This window comes from Bemisia tabaci, chromosome 8 (assembly GCF_918797505.1).
Source record: "Bemisia tabaci chromosome 8, PGI_BMITA_v3".
Lineage (NCBI taxonomy): Eukaryota > Metazoa > Arthropoda > Insecta > Hemiptera > Aleyrodidae > Bemisia > Bemisia tabaci.
The window spans coordinates 5545344-5566601 of NC_092800.1; the positions used below are offsets into that span (position 1 = coordinate 5545344).

General features: G+C 38.6%; 1 protein-coding gene across 3 annotated transcripts in view; it reads right to left on the reverse strand.

Moving 5' to 3' along the window:
- Positions 1–21258, reverse strand: part of LOC109037947 (homeotic protein ultrabithorax) — a 272996-nt gene that overhangs the window by 205465 nt on the left and 46273 nt on the right. The window contains exon 2 of one of the 3 annotated variants that reach the window (XM_072303376.1): positions 7709–8349. The exons of the other annotated variants lie outside the window; for them this stretch is intronic. Coding sequence (XP_072159477.1) covers positions 8342–8349 — 8 coding nt within the window. The 3' untranslated portion in view covers positions 7709–8341. Of the gene's footprint in view, positions 1–7708; positions 8350–21258 lie in introns of those variants that run through there. 3 annotated transcript variants of the gene reach the window in all.

Here is a 21258-nt window from a genome sequence, read left to right on the forward strand (position 1 = left end):
TAGATGTGTACTACCTATACTACTTTCATGTCATTGCTTTATTTATTTATTTACTTTTTGCGTAGGTATAAATTGTTATTTTTTGCTGAATTTTGGAGAAAATATTGCTTTAAGAACGTGGAATGTAAATTAATTTTATTGAAAAAAGAAAATACCATCATTAATTTGGGCGAACAGAGAAAATATACATCAATATTTGGGTCAACATCTCCCTGATTATATAAAGGATGAATATATTAGTATTTCTGTATCAAAAAACTTAGCTTTTGTCTTCAGAGATACGATGATTCTAGTCCCAGTCAATTTGTTTTATTGAAAAAACAAAAAAACAAAAAATAAATAATAAAAAAAAAAAACAACTGAAATGTTAGACATACTATTTTCATGTCTTTCTATTTGTATCAATAGGTACTTTTTGCTTAACTTACGAACGTTGAATGCAAATTAACTTTATTGAAAAAAGAAAATAACGTCATTAATTTGGGGGAACATGTGGCTGATTATATGAAGAAGGTATATTCCAGTATTTTTGTTTAACATATTAACTCACGAGAAAATGTTCGTACATTTATCATCTACTATTAATTATTTTTTGATGATTAGTCTAAAACATTCAATACAACCATTAAAAAGTAGTTTCCATCGTCGGGTATCGAACTCCCGATCGCCGGGTGCCCGCACCGAATCAAAAATACGAGGCGGTTTAGTCAACTAGGCTATGACGGATCCACGTGAGCGAGAGTAAAAATAGCATACAAAAGACTCAAGCAATGGGCGGGACTTATCACAAGAGACTGCTTTTGGGATGATATGAAGCGCATTGCTGTATTGCTGTAGGAGCCATGGTTCGCACTGTTTTAATGCGTCTCGAGGTCCATCCCAGCACGCATTCCGATCGCGGCAGTTGAGCTAAGGCAATATTTGCGTATCCATGAATTAAATCAATCAATCGAGCTCTGATTTTGACTTCTTTATCCGTAACGAGTCCTCCAGAACAATTTTCCACCTTGTACGATGGTTATTATTTCTTTACTTCTATTTTTCAAATTTGAGGTGGGATAATGGCGGCTTCTCAAGAACACCGAGGTAGGCGATCTTTTGCACCAACGAACAGAAAACTGATGGCGAAAAATAACCAATCAGAACCTCCCAAAAAAAAGAATTTGCCTAAAAACGGAACTTCGTGGTTCTGCGCAGATTTACCAGTCAGACACGACATCTCGAGGTGGAAAAAAACTCGCTGAAAGCGAATTTTAGCAATCAACACAACTTGACGTAGAGACATGATTGGCTAAAAAATACAACGGTTTTTGATACATCGGAAAATCAACCAAAAATCGGAGACTGGGCGAAACGCTCAAGGTCGCAGAGGTATAGGGAATCCCATAGCGAAAGCAACGGAACGATTCTAATATCATGGGGAACTCCGTTCCCATGACAAAACACAGATACCCTGCTAATGTATTTGCTCCCTATTTTTGCATGTGGAGTTTGACTTGATATAGAAGTAAACTCTCAGGATATCGTGGGATATCCATTTAATTACAGCCTGAACTTTAAGATCTTTTTTGAGCTTTGGAGTTGATTTCGGAGGAAACAAGAAGCCCCGCCGTGTTTCAAGGGAAATTTTACACAGTATTCAGTGCTTAAATCGCAAATTCTTGACACATGCAAAGCTCCATCGTGCTCGGCATTTTCAGAGGAATAAAGAACAAATAGTACGCTTTAATCAACTGATCGAGGTCCGTTTTACGGAATTGATGTAGTTTTTTATATGTAAATATATAATAACGAGCTGCAGGTCATCGATTGGGCTGGTGCGACGTTTTCAGGAAAGTCTGTACAGACCGGTGGAGGGTGGAATAAAAAGCAATTAATTATAAAGGTACATGAGTTCATATTTTCAGACAGTATGATACAAGCTGAACAACGGCAGGGATGGCCAGGGACGACACGGCAGGGACGGATGAATGTGACTGTCGTGCTAAAAGAAGCGCCTCGTGTGACTAATTGCCCCCGACCGCAGTTGCTAAACCTTTTTAATAAATTATAATTCGGGATAATTTGCTTGCATGAATATATTCCGCTCTTTGGACGAAAGTGTCAACATTGGTCCAACTTTTCCAGCAACCCCTCTGTGAGGCCGCGTGTTTAAACGCAGAGATCGAAACACTTGAAAAATTGGGCGCGGCTCATTAAAGGGTTAAGGGGATGAAATCAATAAAAGTCGGGACCATCAGCGGAAAATAAGGTGAATTCTGTAGTCCTTAAAGCATTTAAGCTGCATTTTTCTAAACGAATCATGGGTTTTGAAATGTTGCTATCAGTGTGTGATTTAATAATTTCAACACTTTCCACTCATACCTAAACAAATAATGTTGCTTAAAATAGACACTCGTCTTTTGGATTTCATTGTTAAGCCTTTCCTTGGTTGTTTTGACTATACTTTGGGAGAGGAAAAATTTGCATTAAGATGCTCCTAAAATTGAGCGAATTTTACATTTAAAACTCAACAAAGAGTAGGTCCGAAAATTAAATCTATTGGTCTTTTTATTGACATTTGATAGGATGCAGTTAGAGATACCCTAATTTTCAAAATGCTTTTGCCAAATAAAAGATGCTGCACGCAGTCCTATAGCCGAATTGCAGTTCCAGTAGTTTGCAAAATGCAGTATATTTGATCCTAAAAATAAAATTTCGCGAACTTTATCAATTTTCTATTAATGCTCCGCATCCCTGTTACCTTTGGAAAATCAAACAAACTCGATTTCTTGAAATTGAAAAAATGCCCGCATTTGATTATCTTCCTCGCGGTTATCTTTCGATTAATATTTTCCCTCCATACGTTCGCTCACTTCACACCCATAGTAAAACGCCGAGGGCAGTGGCGTGGCGTGCTTTGCGATACATCGATTGATCTGTCATTTAAAAATATGGAAAAGGATCGATAAACAGAGTATCCACAACAAACACCTCAGTAATCGATTCTTTACCATAGCTTCAAATGGGGAGATATATCGATAATCGTCCGTTCACGCCTCGCAACTGTGGGGGAGTATCAAGTGAAAACCAGGCCCAACCCAGGCACCATCTTCTCACTCGTCGCAGGGTCCATACTGCCATGCTAAGGAAAAACGCCGTATGAACATTCGAGGGTTGCCAAATTTCTTCGGACAAAACATGTATTTCTGAGGAGTGTTATGCATGTATTTCCGTGAAATTTTCTGATATGTTCGATCAAGTTGCGAACAAAATAATCTGAAAAATTCGAAAAAAATATTCAACATTTTTCCAGGAAATTCGGTTTTTAGTCCAGGAAATCTGGCAGCGTCTAAAGGCTCATGCGGCGTTTTTCCTTAGCATGGCAGCATACGGATGGTGGTTTACCCGCGGAATGTAATTATTACCTGTGAGCACATACACACACATGCACAAGCTCGATCACCGAGCGGCGAGTGTGTGCGGGCTTATCGAGGGGATAAATCGTGATCAGATGGTTTCATGAAATCTTTGCACACAGCGCTTAATTGATAGTTAGGTTAGGTCTCCCCCCTCGTTTTGAGGTGAATGATATTGGGAAAAGACAGGACCTCGCCGGTTGCCAAGTTGTGGAGTTGCTACATGGTTAAATGGGATTTTGCTTGGATTTTGGCGTGCGGAGCGGCAAGGGTGGCTCCCGTCTCGCCGGCCCAAACGATATCGCTCCGTTGCAAAAGTTAATGACCGTTAGTAGGTCAAACTCCCCCTTTGAACCCGAACAAAAACGGGAGCAGAAATGGGCAGAAAAACTTGACGACGTCCCGCTTTGTTTCACTCGTGCACGTTCACTTTCCAGCTCCGTTTCTTCGGCCTTTCGAGTTTTTATCTCTTATCACTCCTGTGAAAGTGTATTGGACAACTGTGAACTATTTCCTTAGGAATGTGAGATCTAGTATAATTAGTTCCTTAAGATATTTCAGGTGCACTTGAAAATATAACAGAGGCGAGACGTGAAATATTCGATTATTGATCTGTCCTCATTTGAAGCTATGGTAAAGGATCGATCATAAAGGTATTAGTTGCGAAAACACTGTTCATCGATCCTTCTCCATAGCTGTATATGGCAGATCAATCGATAAATCGCCAAGCAAAAAAAGGAACTATGAGCATGCAAATCTGATGTACAAAGATCCCTCGCTTTAATAATGAGCGTCGTCTGTTTGCAAACAAGTTTTGTTCAAATGCGACCGAATGATTGTGCTCATAAAAAAAACGCTTTTGTGCGATGATTTTTACATTCAAAAACCATTCAAGCCTTTAACTGCGACAATCGCAACCCAGAGGAATCATTTAAATAATGAAAAATCTCGAAGGCGCGTGAAGATAACTATTCGTACTCGAGTGTTGAGTTTTGGCCTACACGTCGATTTGAAGGCGAAATGGACAGTTGCCTTGACTAAGGGGCCATTCCTACATTCCGTAATGCACATTTTCGGCATTTTTGATCTCATCCCCCGTCCCATTTGTAACGCTTTAGTGACGTAGATTCCTATCCTTCAACACTTTAAAACAAAATGGCGTAACACTCTCCTTGAACCCCCTCCCCCTGAGAACCTTACGGAATTCATGGACAGCCCCGTAGTTTCCTGACTCAAACTTGCCCGGCTTTTTTTCCAAACACTGGAAAAAAAACACATTGAATCTAGAGTCCAGACTCTTGAAAACATTAACAAGAAAAAGGACTCTTAATTCAATCAGATTTAAGCTTAAATCAAAAAGAAATCCGCTCAAATTAAGAGGCTTGGTTCTTGGTGTAAGCTTAAATCTGATTGAATCAAGAGTATTTTTTCTTGTCGATGTTTTTAAGAGTCTGGACTCTAGATCCAATGTGTTTTTTTCCAGTGAAGGCACGAAACACCTCCACGAAAGTACGCGTTTCATTCTTTGTATCGTTATCCTCCAGCCAGTTTCCACCACGCACCAGATTTTTCGCACTTAGCAGCTCGCAGGAGCACATTCCGTGTTCAAGCGTCGTATAATTTAATAAACCCGCTCAAAATTGTCGGGCGGGATAAAATATCGAGTGTTGATGAAGCTGCGGCGAAAGGGTCCGCGAAAGGCTATCTCCGTCACGTGATCTTAATTTCTGGTCGTAGATAATTGTTAATAAGATCGCTCCCCGTTACCATTACTCACACGGGTATCAGTCTCCTACGCGGCCGCCGCCGGTGGGGAGGGGGATGATTGCCGTGGAGAAATAAAATGTTTAAAAATGAGCTTCCAGGGGTAATAATTGCCCCTGCTCGGATGCGCGGTTGCCAAATAGTGCCGTGTGTGAGCGATTCATTCTGCTTGGACAGGAATTTGCAATCACGATTTGGCAAGGCTGCGGATGCTTTACGAGTGCTGAAACCTTTTTGTAGCATGCGACGCCTTCGCGTTTTTGGAGGTGCGTGGCGCGACAGCGAGGTTGCCAATTTTCCTCAAACTTGCTTTAATTGAAGGATGATCAGGCAACAATGTACTCATTTGATTTTTGTCGCGATTTTTCTGTAGGAAAAATGGTAAAAAAAAATAAAATAAATGGAATGACATAAAAAATTAGTGAGAAAACTGTACACGGCGTCTACTCGACAAAATCAATATAAAATCTGCATCAAATGAATTGATTTCTAATTTCATTGAAAGAATGATAAGAGAATAACTGTTTGATATAAGAGGGAATCATTTTTAAATCATTTTTAAAAATGAAAGTTATTTACCCTTATAAATAAAAAAACGAACACTGCTAATCGATTGAAAGCTCCAATGTTTCAAGCTGAACAGCGTGAGTGATGTTTTTATTACTGAGCATAATTTAATTTCGTTCTGATGAAAAACGTAAATTCGAGTATTGCTATAATGCCTCTTTTGTTGGTGAGAAATAGTCAATATAATTTTGGCCAGTATTTTTGTAGCCGTGCATATTTTTGTTGCCGTGGATGTTTATGCTGCCGTGCATATTTGTGCGTGCTTTCCCTTTTAGCCACCAGTATGCAGCTCAAAATTTGTGCATGATTTTCAATATTTTACTGCTAACACTGATTCTAGTTTTCTAGATACTGAAATTTTTTATCCGAGGAAATTTTGTTAAATATATTATGACACTTCCACTGACAAAACAAAAACAATGCACCGTTAAAATTACTTTTGGACTGAAACACTGAATTTTTTCACCTCTGAACCACCATAGGCAGATAGAATCTCGCAAAACCCCGTCAATAATACGCAAAAATGCGACAATATAACGTTTAAATACATTTGAAGATATATTCGCAAACAGCAACGTTGCTCGTGGGTAGCAATCATGGTACGATGCCCTACCTCGACTTAAACACTGCTCGTCCGCAGTTAAACACCATTTACTCCGGTTGGCAACTAATTGTAGGTTAGCGGATATTTTTTTCGGCGAAAGAGACGGGAAAGAACAAGACGGATGAAAGGGAGATGAAAAAAAGGAAGGAACGGAACAAGGAATTTGATGTATACTACCTTGGTGAAGAATAGCCTTTTTGTTTGACTAGGGGGCTGCGGCGATTCAGCGCCCCTCGCCCTGTCGTAGTTTTAGGGTTTCAAGGTTTTTGCATGATTATGCTGCTTTGCATTCAACGGTTTTTTGTTGATGCACGGTCAGTTGCCTCTGTGGTGAATGGTGTTGTGGTCGCTAAGTGTACACCTTGTGAAATTCCTCCTGATTGTAAGTGTTTTCTTTGAAAAATCGTTGATATTTAGAGGGATTGCTAAAATTTCCTGTTTCAAATGCTATAAGTACGTAATCGTCAACTTGGCTCAAGTAAGTAAAGTGCAACCATACGTAAAAGGTTAAATGTGGAGCTTAAATTTGTTAATCAACAGTTTATATTCGAGGGCTAAACTACTTGCTATCTATTACCTCTTTAGTGTTGTATTGCAGCTTCCATCATTAATAATTCTGGGATAAAGTAATTACGAAAACTAGCGAAATGATTAAAACCTAATTTAATCGATTATTGACATTTGGAAGACCCTACATAGGACTTTTGGTATGATTGGATGTAGTGGCTTGGGTAAACATAGTCTTCATCGCAAATGAATCTACTTGAAAATGATTAGAGCTTATTCATAATGATGAAAGTAAAATGATCTAATGATGGTGATTTTTTAGCGAGAGGAGAAAGTTTCGAAACTGATATTGGGTTTTATTGTTTATGTTTAGTATACGATCTCATGTAAAACCACTAAAATATAGATTTCAAGTTTTCTTTGGATTATATTTTTTGTTTTCATTAACAGTTCTTCATTGCTATCACAAATTTTTAAGTTCACGGTACTTTCAGGTAGAACGAGCAGATGTTAGTAAATGACAGAAATAGGAGTTTACTCTTGAATTAACTATGAATGTTGCTTTCTACAATTCAGAAGATTTCAGAGAAAGGGCGTAAGAAATGTTTAAAAAAAAAAATTAAAAATCTTGACTACTTTCATTTGATAACTATTCACTTTAATTGAGGAATCGCCATTAAAATTTCCCGCTGAGAAAATTATATTCAAACAAAATAAATAAATAAAATTAAAAAAATATCCCATCGAGCGTACTGGTGGTTCTGTGAAATGTAATCCCCCTGGCTGCATTGATTGTGGGTGCTTCAGTATTTTTATTAGTTGAATGATCATCGAATTTAATGCTTTAGTTCTACCGGTTATTAATCTCGAAAGGCTGTCACGTCTAAAATAAAATTTGACGTCATAATCATGGGTTCTAGCGCAAAAGGCGGCTAAGTTTAATCATTAGAGATTTGCATGCAGCACCATAGTTTATTAAATGCAAAGCGCTCTCTCCGTGATTCACACGCACATTATTTAATTTCTAATTAATTATCCGTTTTCTGGGGTCACTCTTTCCGCAGATTAATTGATAATTATGCGCAATTAGTCGCAAATCAAACGTAGGTGGCCGTAAAAATATATGAAGCGCGTGCTACTCTTCGGCCGTTTGAATTAAAATAATTAATGGTCAATTAGAAGGAGACAGTAACTGCCATTTGGAGAAAATGATCATGATGGATGTGAGAGTGTTTAGTCAGCACAGCTCAGGTGCTTTTACGAGGTGAGAAGTATGTCGATCTACAAAGATCGATGGTGGATAAATTGGGAAATGATCAATATTTTCGTAACATGAATAAAATTGACGTGACCATGCAGACATGCGGAGAGAAAATAATCAAAAGTTCTTCGTCAAAAAATCTTTGATTATTATACATGAAACTGACTTACGATTGTAATGCCAATTTTTGTTGAGCCAATGGTAGAAAAATTAGTTAGTACGTGCCATGAGAGATCATATTTAATTACCTGCAACAGAAAAAATAACATAACCTAATTAAAAATCATCCATTTATATGATTTGTCATTTAAAATTTTGAAAATTGCAGTGAGATTAAAACTTCGTGGTGCATATCATAACACTCCCTTTATTTCTGAAAACACTAGTTGTTTGACATATCAAAATTTTGTTTTAAAAAGGATAATCGATGCACAGGGAAAACAATTATTTTGCATTCTTGCCTTTTCAGGCTGTAAGCACCATCAATTTTTAATGTTCGATGCGAATACTCTTCGATTTTTTTCGAGTGTGAATATAAACTGTAAACTGCATGCTAAATTGAGAACATTCCACTGAGGTTATTTACACGTGGCATGCTTTCCATGATTTTTACATTCTATGTAGAAACGACTTACAATCATCGCATTGCTACTTAGATTTTGCGAATTATTTCATAAATTACAACGAACCATACAAATATACACGCTGATAATTTTAGTAGAAATCTTAAGTATATGGTAAATTTTTGGGTTCAAAATTGAAATAAGACTTTCATATCTTTTGGTTGCAAACTAAAGACAAAATTGCATATCTGAGTAGCTTCACAAATCTTTAATGTTGTTTCATTTCAACAAAGTGATATCAGCTCCATTGCTGAACGCATAAACAAATTAGTGTAATGGTAAAATCATCGCAGCAAAACGTTGGCAACTGAACGGTAAATGAGTAAAAAGAAGAAAACCCGGCGACCGAGAAGTTAGCCAGCATTGTTACTTCATTCTTACGTTATAATGTCAACTAAAATTCCTCTTCATTTTCCATCTCTTTGATGTGGAGACAAGTCGCATAGTCTGCACCACAAAAAACAGCGCTTAGCTAAATCGGGGACTTCAAGTTATTCCGCATAGGCCGTATAGTCTCATAAAAAAACGCAATAACGTAAAACACCTCGAGATACACGTGTTACAAGTATTTTGAGTCTTTGAGAAACGAATATACGACAGGTTTGTCTGAAGACATCAGTATACAGTGCCGTAACTTTAGGGATTCGTTTATTTTCTGTATTTTTCTTCAGTTTTTCTCTTTACATAACTGCAACGTCGGTCTTTTCTTGAGTTAAAATTAGAAGGAGAGATGTTGTGTCTTGCCTGTGTGCTTTTGACAATCTTTTTGTAATCTCTGCATACAGAGTTTTGCTAAAAAGGTTTGACTTTTTCATTACCCTATCCTGGTGAATGACAAGGAGCAATTAGATCCTAGGACTTTAAAAGAAAGAATAATAGGTATGTGATGATGCTTTTGAAAACTTCTGGGATTATCCTCCTGATGAAAATTCAAAAAGTGTCATATATTTTAGCCAGTTATATAAAATCAATTTGTCCAGGATATATTGTTATTTAGTGTTGAACTCCTAAAGATTTTTCTGGGCTGATGGGCTGAGTTTGTAAATTGACACAAATAATGAAACCAGTAAGTTATTAAGTGAAGCGTACGGTTTAAGGAAAGAATCAGATAGTAAAATATAGAGAAAATAGGAAAAGAGGGGGAAAATCAAAATTTTGAAACAAACGCTATAAAAATTTTCCAAGGAAGATTCCAATTTTCAAACACGAATACTTGAATTCGTGTCCGTAAATGATACACGAGAATAAAATATTCTCAGCCGAAGATCAATTGAAGAAGTGCCTATAGATTTTTCGATTTCCTTTTTTTCCAGCTGTATTTGATTTTGAAATTGATTTTTTTTCAGTTGATATAGAGGTATTTTCTAGTTTGAAAAACTTTTTGGCATCAATGGAGGGATAGCGGGTCGTGAAGATGCACTCAATGAGTCTGGAATTAAAACATTAAAAAGGGGAGTATTACTCAAATATGTCGAAACCCTTGAGCCTCCAGACCCGGACCTGTTGAAAATGACCTTGATTGGTCTGCTAGACTGCTTCACCCAAAGATGATAAACTCTTAATCAAAATGAAAATATCGTTTAGTCAGCTGAGCGGCATACCTGGATAGCTCCCTCAACGAAGGTAAATTATGAGGCTAGGGAGTTGTTGTTTTAAGAAGTAAAGCGGCACTCGGTTGCCGTTTTTCCCGGTAAAAATCAAATTTATGCCCGAAATTTTCGAGATAAATCAATAATTAATGTTAAGATTGGCAATTATGTCTCGGTGCTTGCCTCCTGTTGTTGCGGCGGCGGCAGGCGGTTGGCTAGGACGTGGAATCTTGGTGCATTTTTAGGTGCTTAGGTCACCGTGACACATGATTCAATCGAGTTCATGTGGTTCATGCACTCATGAAAAAAAGTATGACTAAGAGCCACGGACGAAGAGCCTCACGTGAACTTCTATTGGTAGCTACACCCAAAAATTTTGCTATTTTTACCATTAAGAGGTATATTAACCATTTAACGAGAGAGAGAAGAAAAACACTAGGAAGCGTGGCCCGAACCGTGTGTAAGAAGGTGGTAAAACACAGCAAGGTGGTTTTGCGGGGAAAACAAGGTCAAAAAGTTCAACCCCCTCCCTCCCAAGTCTTGTACTGGTACTCATTAGAGCTCAAAATTTTGGACTCTAATGGAAATTTTCGAACTTTTTGGTCATGTTTTCCCGCAATTTTACCACCCCGTTAACCGTTTGATAAAAGCTATATATGACGGTCATGCATGGGAACATCACAGTTTCAAAATGATTTATCTTTTTTTTATACATTGACATTAATTTTGTAAGCCAACTTCTAAGCCGCCTCTCAGACGTAATAAAAATACAAGTCTTCTTCCTTTTACTTTGTAGAACTGCATAATTAATTGTGTCTATTTGAGGAAATACTCAGAAAATATGGATCCATTGAAATGTAAAGTATTACGATTTTTTGCTAACTAAACTATCACTAACAAAATGTTTTTAATAATGATTTTTTACGGTGATTCAAGGAATGTTTATTACAAAGTCGTCAATTCAAGAGACTATCAGGAGAAAACTGTAAAATTGGTGTAGTAAAAATCGTTACTACTACAAATTTGTCTTACATATGTTCCTGTTTTTGTTTTTTAGATTGGAACAATGTGGATACCAAACATAATTCTGGGCATGTGATCAAACACATTTGGATTTTTTTAGGAGATGCATGAGAGGAGGTTGCATATCTTAAAATGGTAAGAAAATAAAATGTATTCGAAAAAATTACATTTAAAAATATTTTTTCAATTATATCTTAGACTATATCTGAGTCGATGTGTTATCAAGAAACAAATTTTGTGTGGTAATAAAAGGATTGTCGATGCACTCAATTGAAGGAGCTCTCAGTGACACAAAATAAGACAGAACAAAGGGTAGAATGTCACTTTCTAGCTGTTTTTGAAAGATATTCTTTACAGAAAATTGTTAAATTATGAGAATAATGTCTAGAATCAATCGCTGAGATGAATCTTCATGGGTGTGGGGCGAAACATCGAAAATGGGCAATGATTGGTGGGAGCTGATCCGAGATTGCTGATCACATGAACGTATTTAATGCTAAAAGGAACTATGTTACACGCAAACCCTATGCACATAGTTCCTTTTAGCATAAATACGTCCACATTCTGTTTGGATACAGCAAATCACAGCTTACGAAATCCCCCATCTCCCCGCATTTGGTGGTCCACTCTAGCGCTAGTTGTCAAGGTTTAATTGGATGATGAGGACAGATGGTTCTACGACTGCACTATGAATTTGCCCTATTTTGGTTTCCGATTTGAAACTGCACCAGAATGATGAATGTCAGTCGAGAGGAACTCTTATCCGTCCGATTAAGCTAAAAGTTCAGCGTGTGATTTTGGAGGAAAACAGAGGGCTATGTCCGCGTTTTTGCCGATCTCTGGTAGAACTCAGCAATGTAACTTAGAAAATGGATCCTCGCAAAGAATTACGATGATTTGCCATTGCAAAAAGTACAAACTACGGAGGAAAAAATTGTATGATTTTGAAAAATTTTAAGGTTGGAGCAAACCTACTTAAGATTTAAAAAACTCGTAATACATTCCATTTTGTATTATGCACTAATTGCAATGGCAAATCATTGACCCTATCAAAACCTCATTTTCAAAATTACACTGCTGAATTTCTCTCAAGGTTTGCAAAAATCGTCCTTTAAATGTTGCTCTCACTAAAGATTTCCTTGAACCTGCCTTACAATTTCAAACCCTTATCGTCGTTTCCCCACGAAAGAACGTAACTAAATTTCAATGTTGCCAAATTCACCTCGCTAATTGTATTTTCATCAGGAGAATTTTAGGGCATTTCTGATTGAAAATATTCCCGATTTTTCTTCTGATTTCATGCAAAAATTCCGACAAACTTTAGACAAAAATTGCACAGGTACATTGTTGTAAAAACAATCTAGATTACTTGAGTCCATTTTGCAATCGTGGAATGGATTTTCGTTCCTTCGTCCGGGAAACTACGATATGGGGCCTCCGAAGGAAAGGAACCTTTTAAGGAACGACTTCGAAGAGTACAACCCTAACTTATAATTGGACGTATTTATGCCAAAAGGCACTATGTCTTAAGCAAACCCTATGCACATAATTCCTTTCAGCATAAATACGTCCAATTCACTCTCGATTCGACCCTCGCAGATAAAGTTCTCATCGGTTACTCAACCATAGCAACGTGTTACGCGCTAAAAGAGTGACAACTTCGGATCCGGGCGCGTTTAGTCTCCTGTGGTAATTATCGGCCAGAGTTACGATCATAAGTTAATTATAAAGTCAATCGTTTCCGCGCGCGCTGGAAGCTAGAACCAGCAACCGGCAACCAGCAACCAGCCCGAGTGCAACCGCCGAACGGCGCTGACGCACGCACGCGCATCCGAGGCGGAGAGCCGCTCGAGCGCGCACCAGCGTGAACATGTGTTTACACGGCTTGTTGCACACTTACCAGGCCCAAGTGTGTGGCAACGCCGTTTGACCACGTGTCTGTCGCGAAGAACATTTCAGAAGCCGTTCCTTACTTTGTAGCGCTCCAAGGTCGATTGCAGAATTTCAGAGCTGACTCGCTGAAGCTCCGCGATGGACCAGTTTGTAGGGTTGGAATTTGAGCATTGCGTAACGTTTTTCTTACTTGCATTTTCCGACAGAACTTGCGAACATTTGTACATATGAAAAAACTTGAATTTTAACTTTAAAAAATAAGAAATTGAAGTTTACTGCTGATAGTAAAAACTGTAATTCCCTCAAAATTCAAGAAAGAATACCAAATGGGCCACCTGTAAATTACATAACGCTTTTTTTCAGCATTTTCGACCCATCCCTCTTCTTATAACGCTGTTGTGACGTAGATCATCCAGCCGTCAACAAGCACTGGAAAAAAACACATTGGATCTAGTAGCTACCAGACTCTTGGAAAATATTGACAAGAGTAAAATACTCTGTGATTCAATCAGATTCTTGCTTAAAAAAGCGGAAATCTTCTGCATGAGAATTGGAGTTTACTGTGATAGTAAAAACTGTAATTCTCTCGAAATTCAAGAAGATACCAAATGGGCCGTCTCTAAATCACGAAACGCTCTTTTTCAGCATTTTCGACCTCCTCGACTCTCCTAATCGCTTTTTGACTTTTTCTGTTGCCTTTACCATGCGTAAAAACAAAATTGCGTAATCGCTCTCCACAAATTCCCCCTCTCTAAGAGCGTTACGTAATTTTGGGACGGCCCCCGAAACCAAAAACAGGCATATCTTTCGGCCGAATTGAAAATATTTTTTTGCTTACTTGCATTCAAAAAGTTTCACTGTACTCGTGCACGGAATTTTGTTGAGAAAATGATACTGTGCATCTTGATTTCTCAGCTTATCTGATCGCACATTCTTGATATGATTTTCTGGATATTGATTTTATTTTTTTATTATTTTTTATTATTTTTTTTTGAGAAATCGACCATCTGCTCGTTTTGTCTCAGTTCATCGACGAGCATGTTGCTTGGGTCTTAATTCTTGATCGATGTTTTACTGAAGAGACACTGGTGACCTCTCCACGGCTAGCCTCTTGAAAGGACAAACTGACCTCTTGCGAGCCGGAGACAATTGTTAAAAAACCTTCCTTCCTTCCCTTAAAACGCATTGTTACTGTGCATCTTTAGCCTTGACGATTTTTTTATACCGTTAGGCACTCCCGCACCTTTTGATTGTTTTTTAGAGTAAAAAAAGGGTCGCAATTCCTGATACTCGGTGATATCCGTCTTTGTCCGGCGCTTTGCGGAAGAGGCCAGGTAAGGATGTGAAAAGGCCAAGCAACGGTAATTCGAGAGCAAAACTGATCGAATTGGCGTAACGAATTCGAACAAAACAAACGCGAACGGGTCGGTGCATTTTTCTACCCTGATTAATAGAAACGACGTAACAGTAATGAGATCCATACGTAAATACGCGGTTTTTTTCTTCAGCACGGTAGTTTTGTGAATGAATCCCGAACAGCAACGGAGCTCCACTCAATGTGTGTAGGATTTTAAAAAATAACTTAGAAAAGAGCGTAGCTCTGTTTCAAATTAAATCAGACCTATCTTCTTAATTTTTGATTTTTTTTCTTAAAGTAAAGTTTTCAACTAGTCGTAGTGGTAATTTTAGTTCGTGAGAATTCTTCAAGTACCGGTCATTTGGATTATATTTTGTAATACGGAGCCACTGGCTTATCTATAAAAGCACCTATCTGATATAACTAATGACATACGTGTTGCTTTCAAAATGAGATGAGAATAGCAGTTCCTCATTCCGAAATATAGTCCGTATGTTCAATTCCTTGTCCCATGTCAGTCCCTTTAAGCTTCTTCGCCCTAAAAGAAAATAACGAGAAGTATACTGCCGTGCTAAGGAAAACCACCGTAAGAGCCTTCAGACGTTGCCATATTTTTCCCAATAAAACACACATTTACTGGAAGAGTTTTGAATATTTTTCTTTCTATTTTTCAGACAATTTTGGAAGCAATTTAATCTAAAATACCTGAAAATTTCAAGGAAAAATATGCATAAATTACGCAAAAAATGCACGATTTATCAAAGGAAATTTGACAACTTTCGAATGTCCATACTGCGTTCTTCCTTAGCACGGCAGTACACACTGGCTGTTTCTGGGTGAAAGACTTCCTCATTGCTGATACCTCCCGGCAATGAAACACCGCTATTGAACCCTCGCAAAAAGTGTATAATTTTTCGAGCGAAATCTCAAGTGCAGACTAAATGGGCCCTTTGAAGCCCGAAAATTTGAGGCTCCAAGCCGTGCATTTCCCTTGGGAACCCTGTTTTGAACCCGGGGGTCCGTCTGCGGTAAATCGCGTTTTAATTCCCTCCCATACTGCCGTGCTAAGGAAGAACGCCGTATCAGCCATCAGACGTTGCCAAGTTTCCTCTGATAAAAACCGAAAAAACTGGGAATATTGTGAATATTATTTTCTTAAATGTTCAAACAATTGTGTAGACAATTTAATCTAAAATATCTGAAAATTTCAAGGAAAAATATGCATAAATTTTGTCAAAAGTACAGGTTTTATTAAGGGAAATTTGGCAACTCCTGAAGGTTCATACGACGTTTTTCCTTAGCACGGTAGGATATCACCGCAGCCCGCCCAGCCGGGTTCAAGGCCCCCCAGAGGTAACGAGCGCCGTAAGTAATCGTGGAGCCACCGAATCGGAATTCGGGCGGGGCGTCGGGCCCCGAAATTAGCACCTCCGCGCGGGAACCCCAAAAAATTGCCAAATTTACACCTAAAAACGCATATATCCCGCCTAGAATCCGTTATCGATGGCCGCACGAGGCAACAAGGCCCGAAATCCGGCCATATTTACGAGCGTTAACACGTGCTCGAGCACCATCAAAAATCAATTCCGACTTCGAAAATTTTTCAATTTGCCCCCTCGGAATACCGATAATTGCGTACAGCGACTTTTCGCCGCCCAGCGAAGCTGGCGGTAACCCCACCCTTGCCAAATATGACCGAAAAAGGTGTAAAATAAAGGTTTTTGGAGTGGGATTAGGCAATGTTGGGATGAGGCCGCGGCGGTGGGAGCCGTGGATCTTGCGGAGTATAATTAAAGTGAGGAAAACGTGATTCTATTTAAACCGATAGTTTATTGGCTGAACGGATTTCTCGTCTCGTTGCTCACCGGCCAACGATGAGCCGGCTCGGGGTCCATCGAAAATCGCCTCTATTTAGGCCCGGGCCAGACGCCTTTTGCCGCGTCGAGACCCCGCCTCAAGACGCCGGGACGCCAAAGATTTACGACCCCGATAATTTTCTTTTTTTTACTCCGATATTTAGGAGCTTGAAAATGGATGCGCCTCCAAGCTCGGCCGTGTTATCGGTTGGAAACAGAAGGTGTGCTCGTCGGTGTTAGAACGTGTTGTATTTGGACGATACGATGACGTCACGATGAACTTTGTGGCGTACCAGATGTAGTTTTGGGATTGGCGGGAAGTTTCACACGGTGCAAGTGATTAACGACGTGCATAATCCATATGCCCTCCCTCGTCTGATTGGATAAGAGTTTTGATTTGTGGTTTATCAAATCTTGTTAATCAAATTAGCCAAATTATGAAGGTTTAAATGCCGAAAAAAGTTGGTTTCACACATTTTTTGTGATTGGTTCTGCCAGTTTTTCATAAGGGTAATTTTGCAGGATACACTCATGGCCGCTGTGTTAAGGTGAATAATGTGATGAGTAATTGAAAAGTATAAGATTGATGAAAATGATTGCCAAATATCGATATTTTTTTCATAAGAGAAATTAATTTGCCTTAAATTTATGACACGATAATTTATGAGTTCTACGGAGAGCTGGTGATGACCTCAGATTGAGAGAAATGCACAGCGATCGGATCTTCTTAAAAGTTGATGACCTTTTCTCATGCTTCATTACGTCTTTAAGGTTGAAAGCTGAAAGTAGTGTAAGTTTCACTACAAAGCTACCTAATTTTGGGCAAGAATATATACGTCAGAGTAGTCAGAGGTTGTTAAAGATCCTGGCAGTTTTTATCGATTATCCAGGTAAAAATTTACTGTAAAATAGTAGATTTCATCTGATCTCTGACAACATTCATTTTGTATGCTGACTCTTGAACTTGCCGCCAAAAATTCTTTTCTCGATTCAAGCTGAACTTTTCGAGGAACAAAACAGAAAAAAAGCTTAAGTTCCTGAAAAAAGTAGTTTAAATTAGCAGCACCATTCTTGATTTAAGAATACATATTTTTGGCGGGAAATTTACAATTTTTTCCGCTCAAACGACTTATCTCTATTGATAATGATTTTGAAGCTAACTTAAAACGAGGGCTGCATATTTGGATTGCATTTTGCAAAAAGGAACCACTAGCATTGCAATGTTGCTAAGATTGTGCAACTTCTTTTGTCTTGGAGGAAAAACCCGATTATCCATTAATAGTTTCTATTTTACTCGCTAAAAACTGTGAATTTAAGACAAAAATTACCATCTAAATTTCATAGTTTTTCACGATTTCCGCAATTTTATTGCAAAAGATGAAGTTGCACAGTCTTAGCATCATTGCGATGCTAGTGGTTCCTTTTTGCAAAATGCAACCCATTTGATCTCTCCTTGCAAATGATCACCGGGTCTACAAAGGCGCGCGAATTTGAGCGATTCAAGACGTTGGGGGAGGAGGGAGGGGGGCAGTCATGCAATCCATTGACGTAACATGGCTAGCGTGAGCCATAGCCATTGGGTCTACGACGACGTCGACGTCGACGCGGCGGGCGACGCAACTCGGAGCGGCGCGGCGCGTCATATCACAATCTTTAAAAAAAATAACTCGGTCAGCCATAAATTATCTGCAGGTTGGAAAGAGCATTTATTTATATTTTATATGCATAGAACGGCAGCCCCCTCTCGGCCAATGAGCTGGGACCTCCCTGAAGCCGAGCTGAGGCTCACAGGTTCCGATCCGGCCATGAGATGCCTCAGTATCGTGATGCTCCCGGCTCATTGCCAGATTTTACCGACAATACTAGTTTTCCCTAATATTTTTCGGCTAGAATAAGAATTTAGAAGGATAGTGTGGTTTTTAGCATTTGATTGTCCCAAAATTTGGCAGATTAAGTTTGTGACTAAAAGAGATGAGTGAACCAGTTGTTTTAAGTAAGAACACGTCTAGTTTTAGTTGAGCTAATAGCGTCAGTATTTCATGAGTAATATCAGAGCCCTGTTCTAATTGGATTGACCCACATAACTGCAAAAACCAATGAAAAAAAACAACCGATTCAAATAGAAGTAGCGGTAACTTCTTGACTTCAACATTTTAAACTGTCATGAGTTATCGGATAAAATTTTGAGCCGTGAAGGTTCACAGGAAACTATGTTTCTAACAATAAGGCTATTTATTGCACGGAAGTTGTAGTGGCCTTTACAAGTTGTTCGTCTTGTAAGTGGTAACAAGGAACTGGCCATTTTCAATGCGTTAAAATAAAATTCATAAAGTGTCCATCGTTACCCGAAATAAAAATGGAATCAAAAGACTGAATTAAACCAAACTAAATATCTACTTATTGAGCATATTTTTTTCATCCTCTACCAAACGCTAGTGCGTCACATTTGAAGAAACGTAAAAAATCACCATTTATTCGCAGATGAAAAAAGTGAAGAGAGTAGAAAAAATGTATTAGGTCGAATAACTTTTAAAACCATGAGAACTGAAGCGAGAGAGGCACCAGAGCATGGATAAATTAAAATAAAGAGTAAATTGATAACAGAGCTACCTCTCTGAAATATGTCGAATATATTGACTAACGCCAACCAGCGATGATTTTTGATTTTGAGAAAAAAAATGCTTGTTCAAAAATACCACGAATTTTAACCCCAAAGCCTCCGTGAAACAACTTTTAAAGTTAGTATTCAAGATCTCAAAATTTTCTGATCTTGTAATAGACCTGAGGCCGAGGTTCAATTTCCCCCGCTTTTGATAAATATTGTTCACTATTTTTCTATCGTGGCCAGCCTATGCTGCCTTTAAAAATTCTTAATTTGCTTTAACTTTGGCAACTTTGGGGTTGGTTCTGTTTTCCAGTGCTAGCGCCGCCGCCGCCGCGCTGCACCGACCGCGATGCGGCAACTCATTAGCTGTCGCTGATGCTGTTTCTGCTGCGCTGGGAAAACTGATCATCGATGAATTTGTGAAACAACACCAGCTGTTGCCTCTTCAATTGCCCCTAATGGGCCCGACTAATTGGTTCTTTTCCGTACGTTCCCCGTTCCTGCACCCATCCCAGATCACACCCAGTTCACAATTTCTCATCATAACTTGGACACCGCGCCCGGACATGCGCGTCTCTCAAATGCAAACTAAGTGTCAGACAGTCAGATCAGGGAAATTGGATTTACGACCACGGTGCGTCGGTGTGTGTATGCGTCGTCGTTGTGGTGGTTCAGAGCCCATTCAAACTTGGAATGGATCAAGGTTGGATGGATCAATGCAGAGGAAAAGGGAAAACTGAAGTAAAACCGATAGTAGAACCGAGTAGATTAAATTTGAACTTTTAATCCTCTATTCAATTTAATTTTTAATTTCAATATGAAAAAATGTTTTCTCACCTTTAAATTTTTGATAGAGAAATACTTAAGAATAGTTGAGTTTAAATCGCTCCTGACTTTTCCTCGAAAGGGTGGTTCGGTTCGTGTCAGTTAACTCTACGACTTTGAGTCATTTATGAGCTTTACCAAAATTGTCTACACAAAAATCGACGCTGAAACCAAACCGAGATGTGTGGTTTGATAATTGTACAATCAATATTTTGTATCAGCTTTTTTATTTGGAATCGTTGAGATTAGTATCTGAATGTCGCCTCTGGTAGGCAAAGAATTAAGAATGTGTTCCCACTTAAGTTTACCTAAACAAAGGTTAAATAATTGTTTTCACAAATTTATTTTACGAGCGTGTTGACGCGTTTCACTCTTGGTATTGACGGCTGAATCATGCGAAAGCTAATGAAAATTAAAAAGACGTTTGAATGCAGATAATTTCTTGGAATGCTCCGCAAGAAAAAGTTAATCCGCAGTAATTATGGACTTTTTTTGTGCATTCATTGGATACCGCGAGTGATGTCGAAGTACAAAAATGCAGCATTCTGTCACGCCTGCTTCCAAAAAAGGAGCGGAAAAGTCGCCAGCTAATCAAACTTAATGTAAAACTGGAAGAGTTTATTCACATGAGGGAGTGGACCTTCGTTCACACACGTTAATCAAAATTCTTGACAGAGGACTCAAAAATGTATGTGTACGTAAATTAACCCGAGAATGTTTTCACATGAAGCCACGCGACCACTGTTCTAAAATTAATTACATCAGATCAGTTCTCGAGAGTGCTTGCCATCAGTGTTCATTCCTGTCACGCTAGCTACCTTGTTCATTTCTTGCATTTTTTTGGCTATTAAGCTCATTGGATGACAGAATACATTTCTTGACAAGTTTTATTCGAGAGAAAAAAGGGAGTGATAACTTTTTTTTCCCTCTCTTATTCTTTGGGAAAATAGGAAATGGCGTAACGGTATGACTCTTGGAATCCCCACACAACAGAGCAGCAACCCTTGTAACATGGACGTAACTAGGGGCTTCCGCGAGTGGAGACGAAACCCCACAGAATACGACCCCGTAATTATCACAGTAATCATGATAACACAATTTTTTTTTTTTTTTATGCAAATAAACAAAATTCAAAAATAAATACCCATTACCCATGATAATTTTATTTCTTTTGATTACAATTACCGATTTAGCTCAATGTCTCGAGCAATATTTTGCACATCAGTTTCACCTACTTAAAAAGCGAATCTTTGACTCTTGCACTGCCGTACTAAGGAAAAACGCCGTATGAACCATACGAGAGTTGCCAAATTTCTCCGAATAAAGCATGTATTTTTGAGGAAAGTTATGTATATTTTTCCGTGAAATTTTCAGTATTTTAATCAA